This window comes from Peromyscus californicus, unplaced genomic scaffold (genome assembly GCF_007827085.1).
Source record: "Peromyscus californicus insignis strain IS unplaced genomic scaffold, ASM782708v3 Scaffold_20__1_contigs__length_68692818, whole genome shotgun sequence".
Lineage (NCBI taxonomy): Eukaryota > Metazoa > Chordata > Mammalia > Rodentia > Cricetidae > Peromyscus > Peromyscus californicus.
The window spans coordinates 66,587,616-66,596,931 of record NW_026294503.1 but is presented as its reverse complement, the minus strand read 5'-3'; the positions used below and the strand labels follow the sequence as shown (position 1 = coordinate 66,596,931).

The following is a 9,316-nucleotide window of genomic DNA, read 5'->3' as shown; positions in this document are numbered from 1 at the left end:
TCTTCTGATGATTTTACAAAAATCAAATTGCGTGACAGATGCGCAGATAAACAGGAGTTCGCAATCGAAGCAGGTTCTGGAGTAGAGCTGATTAGTAGATGTTTTAATGGCCATTAGGTTGATAATCACTCACCGAGAATAGCTTCCAGGCAGACCAAACCCATGCATAAGTGGGCCCACACCCAAGCTCACCAACACCTAGTTGGCAGGTATATAAGGGGACCCTGTGAGTCTCCCAACAGCACAGTTCAGTCTCCAGGATCTTCTTGGATCTTCTTGGATCTTCTACTTCCCTTGCTGAGTAAAAAACATCATGAGCTGTCAGATGTCGTGCAAGTCTCGAAGAGGAGGAGGCGGAGGAGGCGGTGGAGGATTCCGTGGCTTCAGTAGTGGTTCAGCTGTGGTCTCTGGAGGGGGCCGGAGATCAACCAGCGGCTTCTCCTGCTTGAGTCGCCATGGTGGTGGCAGAGGAGGCTCTGGTGGAGGTGGCTTTGGCAGTCAGAGTCTTGTTGGCCTCGGAGGGTACAAGAGCATCTCTACTAGTGTGGCTGGCTGCGGCAGTGGATTTGGTGGCAGAGGCGGCGGAGGCGGCTTCGGAAGCGGCAGCAGCTTTGGAGGCGGCAGCAGCTTCGGAGGCGGTGGTGGCTTTGGAGGTGGCTCTGGCTTCGGAGGTGGCTCTGGCTTTGGAGGAGGCAGAGGATTTGGAGGAGGCAGTGGATTCGGAGGTGGCAGTGGATTTGGAGGTGGCAGTGGATTCGGAGGCGGTGGATTTGGTGGAGGCGGCTTTGGTGGAGGCCGTTTTGGAGGAGGCGGCGGCTTTGGGGGGCCTGGAGGATTCCCTGGTGGAGGCATCCATGAAGTCTCCATCAACCAGAGCCTCTTGCAGCCTCTTGATGTCAAAGTAGACCCAGAGATCCAGAATGTGAAGTCTCAGGAGAGAGAGCAGATCAAAACTCTCAACAACAAATTTGCCTCTTTTATCGACAAGGTGAGTGGGAGAGGCCCGCACCTTCTGGGATGAGATGCTGGGCTGCGATGCTTGTGGTGCTGGGTGAGAAGGAAAGGAGAGACTGTCGGGAGTCATTGATGTGGCCACCAAAGTCAGGGAGGGGCCTTTGCGAATTTCAAATGGAAGAGATGCTGGCTTTGGGGGCCATACATTGTACAACGGTTTCTTCGCATTTGGTTTTTCAGTCCAAATACATACTATTTACAGAAAAATTTGCCATCGTAGAAAAGTTGAAATAGGCAAGTAGTGGCAGAGCATGTTGGGCCAGGTGACAGCAGGATTGGAAGGTGATATCGAGAAAGGGTAGGTTTTGTCTCTCCTGAGCGTTATTAGTCTAATACAGTCTAGGAATCTGTACTTGAAATGTTTGGGGCTGAATAGAATTCCAGCCCTCAAGAGAACCATCTCATTTTGGTGACCCATAAAGTCTCTATTGGTGTCACTTTGGGGTGTTCCTGTCTTGTTTCCTCTGCCTTGAATTAGACAGGAATTTACAAGGTTCTTAAAACTCAGACGGAGGAGCTCTGCCCACCCCCCAGGACTCTCCTATTTGGTGCCATCTGCGACTGGGCCAGCAGATGCCTGCTTTCTGTTTTCTCCAGAATTTATGGGACCTTGGCAGAGTCCTAGAATAGGGGAGGGAAGTGCCTGGAGTCTAGGGAGCAGCTGTGAACAAAATAGTGATCATGAAGGAGGAGAGTTCTAAGAGCCGAGAGGGACAGACTCAGTGTCAGAAGTCTGTACACGCTCTCCATGTGTGATGTTGGGGGTGGGGGCTCAGAAACCCTGCCTAGTGTTTTCCAGCCTCCCTTGGATGGCGAGGGTGAAGTATTGTGACTTCTACATCTCCTGGAGCAACACCAGAGGTTCTTGGGGGCAAGAGTGGCTCACTGGTGTGACAGGTGATCCGGACCTCCCATCTGACCACTGTAGGTTCGATTCCTGGAGCAGCAGAACCAGGTGTTACAGACCAAATGGGAACTTCTGCAGCAGCTGGATGTGGGCACCCGCACCACCAACCTGGACCCCATCTTCCAGGCCTATATTGGCATGCTCAAGAAACGAGTGGACAGTCTTTCTGCAGAAAGAAACTCGCAGGATTCAGACTTGAACAACATGCAGGATCTCGTGGAAGACTTTAAGAAGAAGTAGGTGACCAAGGAAACCCGAGTGGAGACGGAGTTTTGACTGAAGCCGTCTGTTCGCTGACCTCATACTGGTGCACCGGGGTGGTGTGGAGGGGCATCTTTGTGGGTTACAAAGGAGGCATGGTTTTGGAGCTTGCACATGCCTGAATTAATGAATAGAAAGCTACCTTCATGTTGAACTTTCATAGTTTTAATCTAAGCATTTAAAGAGAGTTTAATCTTCCAGTAGAAACAGGGAAAAGAGGGAGCTGGCCAACCAGAACCAGTCTAACTGCTGTTGTCTTTTGGGGGCTCAACAGGTACGAGGATGAAATCAACAAGCGCACATCTGCGGAGAATGAGTTTGTGACGATCAAAAAGGTGAGCAAGAGAATGCCCTGGGCAGGGTAGGAACAGAACTGCCTGACACCTCACTGTGTCTGGAAGGAGAGCCAGAACACCACTGTGAGTGCCCACACAGAGCCAGCAACAGGGAGGGCACACCAGGAGCTGCCTTTCTGAGAAGAACAGGGTCTCTGTGTGCTAACCTCCATAGGTGATTTTCCAATTTGCCTACTGTATTTGGGAGAGCACCTCCATCGATTACCCACTTAAAGAGCGTCATGAAAAAATGCCCACAGAAATAAGCACTTTATTCTTCTAAAAAGCAGAGGAGGAATGAGACTCTTTAGAATGTCTGCTTACTGATGAGTTATGCTGATGAAGGTTTGAGCTAGAAAACTGCCAAGTGTTAGCCCAGGTCCTGCAGGGATTCTAGAGAACAGTCCAGGTAAATTCAGGAGAGTTGGGATGGACAAGCAGGGTGGGAGGCGTGAGGATTGTAGAAGGACACCAAAGCCATCGCACCTCTTATGGGAACACACCATGTCTCAAGCAAGGGAGACTAGTCAGTAATGTTTGGCCCATTGCAAGCTCTCACGATGCTGGGGTGTATGAGCAGCTGATCTGGGCATGGCGCTCCCTACAAAGGTAGTTTATATACTAAGTGAGGGTCTGTGGAGATACAGCTCATCTGGAAGTGCCCTGGGATGCTGGAGGCAGCTAACTAACAGGCATTAGGTGGAGGCAGCAGAGAGAATACGGGACCCACGCAGGGGGCCATTCAAGGTGGGGCGTGTGAGTTGACTGAGAGGCCTCTGACTTCTCTGCAGGATGTGGACAGTTCCTACATGGACAAGACAGAGCTGCAGGCCAAGGTGGACATACTGACGCAGGAAGCTGATTTCCTGAGAACACTCTATGACACGGTAAAGGGAGCTGTCTCCAACAGACCCTGACTTCCCACCTTTCCCACCAAAGAAAAGTCCTTTCTAACTGTTGAAAAGCCTGCCGGAATGGGGTTGTTGATTGGCTGACTTCAATGCAGTGAGACCATTGCAGTCCTGTAAGCCATTTCCCTAGAGCAGGAATGGGGGAGAGGGATTTCTTCTTCTGATGTCATGTGAGGTTTGGAAATACCAGGTCAACTTTCCTTTCCTCCGTCCCTTGCATGTCCAGCTCCCTTTGGAAGAGAACGTCCCTGTGCCCATGTTCCCATTATACTCCAGAGGTTAAAATTCATCATGCCTCCTGTTCTCTCCCCAGCCCACTTCTGAGATGTGAAGTGAAACTTAAAGGAATCTGCCATGGACCAGGTTCTTGCTAGGCCCACTGGCCTGGTGGTAAGGGCATTTTACCAGGATGCCCATCAACACCTTCCTGCCAGCTTTTCCATCCTGAGGGTAGCCCTGTGGGGTTACTACTTTCCATCCCACTCAAGGCATGCTTAGTTTGAGTCTACATTTCCTCAATGTCAGGGAAAGGAGGCCTCTCTCTCTTTGTGGCTGTGGGCAGAACGTCATGGCTCATCACTGTGTGTGCGTGTGTGTTGTAGGAACTGTCTCAGCTACAACAGACTGTCACTGACACCAATGTCATCTTGTCCATGGACAACAACCGGAACCTTGACCTGGACAGCATCATTGCTGAGGTTCAGAATCAATATGAGATCATCGCCCAGAAGAGCAAGATTGAGACAGAGGAGCTGTACCACAGCAAGGCAAGTCCCAGGGATGCAGAGGGAGCCACAACTGAGCCTCACCCCTATCTGGGGCATGTCTGGGAAGGGCATCGGAATGTTTGTCTGATGGAAGTTGAGCATCGTTCCCAAGACAGTTCAGAGAAGGGCACTACATCCTCAGGGGCATGTGAGGTTGTTTCTTAGGTTGGTTGACCATCCCTGGCCTGTCATTGGCCCTCTTTAGCTCAGACTAAGCCTTCCTCAGACAGAACTTCCCTGTGAACTGTCTCCCCTTTCCCTCATCAGTATGAAGAACTCCAGGTCACTGCTGTAAAACATGGAGACAGCTTGAAAGAGGTCAAGATGGAGATCAGTGAGCTGAACCGCACAATCCAAAGGCTGCAAGGGGAGATATCACATGTGAAGAAGCAGGTGAGGCTTGGGGCTCAGGGTGGGTCCCCACCTCTGTCATCCCCCCCAAGTGTAGGAGAGAGATAAAGGGACAGAAGAGAAACTGAGAAGTTTACACCAATCCCAATCTCCTCCGGATCAATGCTATTTAAGACCTTTAGAGTAGTTCAAGACACATTCTGAAGTGAAGATCAGCAAAGGGAAAGAATTGATTGACTTAAAGGGAGTAACAGCAAATAAAGCAAGATCTTGTTTGGCTTGCTGTATGACTGGAGACACAGCTTCCTGTTCCATCATGGTGCAGCCCCTAGGCAGCAGCCGCGATGACTGTGTTCAGAGGGGCAGTGAGTGGGAGGAAGCTGGTCCACGTTGGACCTTGGCTTTGGAGCTGATTGCTGGGGCAGGGTCTGCTTAAGAGGTAGCAGAGTTCTGCAGAATAGAGTTTCTTCATTTGCACGTAGAACGGGATGGATCATGAGTTCTTGTGTTAGGAGGGTTGAAGGCATTGCAGGGAAAGCCTATGGATTCAGTCAAAGGGGTATGGGAGGGAGACAGCTTGGAGACAGCTGCTACAAGTCACAGCACAGTGGTCTGCAACACCTGTTAACTCCAAAGGGGGTGTCCCCAAGACTTCCAGGGCCAGTGATTCTGGTCTCCCACACCGAGTGTCTTGTCCTTCATCTCCTCCATCAGGCTGACCCTACTCTGTAACACAGAGGCCTTCTCTTCTCTTCTCATAGTGTAAGAGTGTTCAAGAGTCCATTGCAGATGCAGAGCAGCGTGGGGAGCATGCCATTAAAGATGCCAGGACCAAGCTCACTGACTTGGAGGAGGCCATGCAGCAGGCCCGGGAGAACCTGGCCAAGTTGCTTCGGGACTACCAGGAGCTCATGAACACCAAGCTGTCCCTGGATGTGGAGATCGCCACCTACCGCAAGCTGCTGGAGGGCGAGGAGTGCAGGTGAGGGGCATCGCTACAGCGGGTGTCACGGTGTACACTCTCCTGTCTCCTGGAGTCAGGGCAGGAGTGAAGGGAGAGAAGGCTGAGGACTGGGCAGGGCCTCTGGCTTGTGAGATTAGCATCAGTATGCTTCTCCAAGCAGACATTCAGGATGAGAACCATAACATTGTTCTCTTATCAGTAGAGAATGGCGAACAGGTCCTGTTACAAGATGTTAAACTAGGTGGTGTTTTAAACATCCTGGCCTTCTTTAAAAGAGAACACAAAATGACATGAACAGGTAGAGAGACTGAAGGGTGTATCTCTAAGTCTATAGGGTGACTAGCTTCCTTCCCCTCCATGGTTTGGCCCAGAATGGGGAGATGGCCTCAAATGTGTTGGACGAACTTTTTTTTCTTTTAAGGCCTTTAGAATGACAAACAGAATCACCTGACTACTCTAAAGAGGCGAACTTTCTTCCCCTGCCACCGGCATCCTTAGGGGACTTAAGGTGGAAAAGCCCTGGGTGTCAGTAGCTTGTATAACAAAGGAGCTGCCTTTCCAAGCCTCTGCTCTGTACATGTCTGAAAGGCAATGCCTCCTGTTCCCATGAAGGAGCTGGCAGGCACTGGAACCTGGGCTGGAACAGCCAAGGCTTTGGTGGAACCGGCAGGGACCTGGGAAGGGTAGGCAGCTTTAGAGAGTTTCAGTTCCTTCTGCTGAATGTTCATGGTGCAGCCTCATTTTGAAATGTTGGGTGTGGCGTGGACTCTGGATTGCAGATTCCCTGAGGTGGCCGTAAATACAACATGGGGTACACAGTCAGAAGTGACTCGGCCTTTCAGCCGCTCTGGATCTACAACGCAAGTGTGTGTTTTGATTGGAGCGAGATCTTGGGATGGATTGAGATTCAGGCTATAGAGATGCACGGGGTCTATCTGTCACCTCCTCTGTCACCCTCTGTCATCTGTCAGCATAGAAGGTGTGGCTGACTGAAGTAACTAAGCTGCACAGTAGGTGGAAGTTGTAAGACAACTTTGTTCATCCACACGGAGTCCAGATGCTCAGTCACAATTTTTTTTCCCTCCCTGACAGGATGTCTGGAGACTTCAACGACAACGTGTCTGTGTGTACGTAGTGGGGCATGCACCTGTTTTAATGGGGCAGTGGTGGGTAGAGGTGGTCAGAACTCCTGGGTTGACATCATCTCTCCCATAGCCGTGACAAGCAGCACCATTTCTTCATCCGTGGCATCCAAGGCTGGCTTTGGCTCTGGAGGTCAAAGTTCCGGAGGAAGAGGGTCTTATGGAGGAGGAGGAGGAGGAGGAAGCACCTATGGCTCTGGAGGCAGAAGCTCTGGCTCCAGGGGAGGGTCTGGATCCGGAGGAGGCGGATACAGCTCTGGAGGAGGCTCTAGAGGAGGATCCGGAGGAGGATACAGCTCTGGAGGAGGTTCCAGGGGAGGATCTGGAGGAGGATACAGCTCTGGGGGAGGCTCCAGGGGAGGTTCAGGCTCTGGAGGAGGATACAGCTCTGGGGGAGGCTCCAGGGGAGGTTCAGGCTCTGGAGGAGGATACAGCTCTGGGGGAGGCTCCAGGGGAGGTTCAGGCTCTGGAGGAGGATACAGCTCTGGGGGTGGCTCCAGGGGAGGTTCAGGTTCTGGAGGAGGCGGATACAGCTCTGGGGGAGGCTCCAGGGGAGGTTCAGGCTCTGGGGGCATAGTATCTGGCTCTGAAAGGGAGGGTTCTGGTTCAGGGGAAGGTTGTGGCTCCGGGGTGACCTTCTCTTTTAGATAGAGATGGGTCCTTTTCCTACGCTTTGATTCCAGAATGTCAGCTGTGTCTCTGTATCTCTAACTTGGGGAGCAACCCCAATTTTTGTAATCCACCTCTGATGGCATTTGTTGTTTTTGGAGAGGGGGTGATGAAAGACCTCTCATAAACAATTAGAGTCAGAGACACACACTGTGTTCTGGGGGAGAATCTGTGTTGTCCCAGTGTGTCTTCAACCCATGCCCCGTTCCTGGTCTCCTTGCACTGCCCATCTGGCAGTCCTTTCCAGATGGTGCTCTGCTGGGGACCCCAGGGTAGCCTCCGTCCTCCATCCCCCCAACAGTGGCCCGGGGAACTATGCCTCTATGTACATAGCCTCTCAAAGGGACTCTGGTTTCTGAGCGCTGTGGTCTGGGTGTCTGCATAATAAACTTCATTTGCAATTGATATTGTGCAGTGTCTATTGGATGCCAAGCTTTGGTGGAAGTGGGGTCCACAGAGAAAGGAGACTTGGGAGTGATAAAAGTGGGGCTCCTGGGGAAGGGAGGGGTGGCTGGGGATCTCAGGAGTTGCAGGTGGCAAAGTGGCAGCAGAGGAGGCTGAACATTCTTACAGCAGGGATGAGAACTTCCCAGACCACAGCCAGGTGGAGAGGCCTATGGAAGAAAGAGGGCGAGCTAGGGAGAGTCATGGCGGGTTGGTGGTGGTTTTATGGCACACCCGTGGTATAAACATGAACACAGCCATAAGCAGGCACTAGTTCCCAGACACATGGAGCAGGAAGGGAGCTCCAGCAGTGAGTGAATTTGAACTTCCACTTTAGCTAAGAAAACCGTCCAGTCCCAGGAGGAGGTGTGGAATCCTAACCTCCACCTGCCGGTTCACATTCTGTTTCTGGGCTTCAGCAGCTGAGAGCTACCTGGTAACTTTGGCGGGGTAGAGAGGTGAGGCAGGGCAGGAGCAGGCTTCACTCCCACCACTGTCATTCTGGTACTCTCAGTGACAGGCGTCTTAGTCCTTGAATTCGCAGCTTCTCAGCCCTTCCCCGGATTCAGCCCACTCAGACCCTAGCTGCTTTTATACTGGACTCTCAACAGCCAAATCAGCCCTGAATGAATGTTAATGGAAAGGTACAGCCCGAGGTTTTCAGAGGTTGGGACTGGGCAAGAGGTGAGCTTTGCGGAGGGACTCTTTACTCACCCCCTGAGTAGAATGGAGTAGAATCTGGTCATATTCTCTACTCCCCACCCCTGCCCTATTTCCATCAAGTTCAAAGATTGATTTGTCAAGTTATGGGCTTTAAAAGGCAGAGAGGTCCAGGCAGGATTGTGTGAATTCCATTTTCATAGGAAAAAAGGACAAGGATTTACTTACACTGTGATGATGTGAGGTTTTCGGGATACCTAGTCCCTCCCTTTCTCTGTCTATAATATCTCATGTAAATCCAGCTAGGTCTTTTGCTTACTCTTTCTCAGGAACTTCCCTTCCCATCAGCCTTCTGCAGGAGTCCCTCTGAAATTGAACACTCCAGTTGTAAAATGGCCAAAGCCTCATACCGGGAATGAGGTACTTGTGTGACATTGGGAGAACTGTTTTTTCCTCCCAGTTTTTATTTCTGTATGATTTCAGGGGGCCGGACTGAGAGAGCCTCTAAGACCCCAAAGCTCTTAAGGCAAGAACACAGTCTATGTGTCCTTCATTTTCCCAGTGATAATGGTTTGGGACTCTGAGTCGGTGAGGAGGCTTAAGACCAGTCTGAGCATGAGTGTGAGCATAGGCTGCTCTGATTTCTTCTCATTCTACTTAGACCAATGTCTCACACCATGATGGAGGTGAGGGACTGTGTTTGGCCACACAGAGACAAAGGCAGAGCATCCTGCAGGAAGTTCATGGTCTAGGTGGGGATGGGTGGGGGATTGACAAACAGCTGTTCTTACGAAGCGGATGTAGTCAGTGCAACGGCGACTCTGGGGTCTATTGTGTGTATTAAAGTCGTTTGGGTGCTTATTTAAAATACATGCTCTTAGTTGCAGCTCC

General features: G+C 51.2%; 1 protein-coding gene across 1 annotated transcript; it reads left to right on the top strand.

The window, feature by feature from the left end:
* Nucleotides 1-313: 313 nt before the first annotated feature.
* Nucleotides 314-7,303, top strand: LOC128117134 (keratin, type II cytoskeletal 2 epidermal). The gene is made up of 9 exons (XM_052749029.1): nt 314-988; nt 1,943-2,157; nt 2,457-2,517; nt 3,309-3,404; nt 4,031-4,195; nt 4,463-4,588; nt 5,308-5,528; nt 6,603-6,637; nt 6,726-7,303. Exons 1-9 carry the CDS (start codon nt 314-316, stop codon nt 7,301-7,303), a joined length of 2,172 nt encoding a protein of 723 aa, XP_052604989.1.
* The last annotated feature ends 2,013 nt before the right edge of the window (nt 7,304-9,316 follow it).

What these genes read in the sequence shown, in the direction of transcription:
- LOC128117134 (XM_052749029.1), top strand. Translation starts at nt 314, where the DNA reads ATGAGCTGTCAGATGTCGTGCAAGTCTCGAAGAGGAGGAGGCGGAGGA. An exon ending in AGGAGCTGTACCACAGCAAG is followed by an intron (nt 4,196 to 4,462) that starts GCAAGTCCCAGG and finishes TTCCCTCATCAG; the next exon opens with TATGAAGAACTCCAGGTCAC. An exon ending in TATCACATGTGAAGAAGCAG is followed by an intron (nt 4,589 to 5,307) that starts GTGAGGCTTGGG and finishes CTCTTCTCATAG; the next exon opens with TGTAAGAGTGTTCAAGAGTC.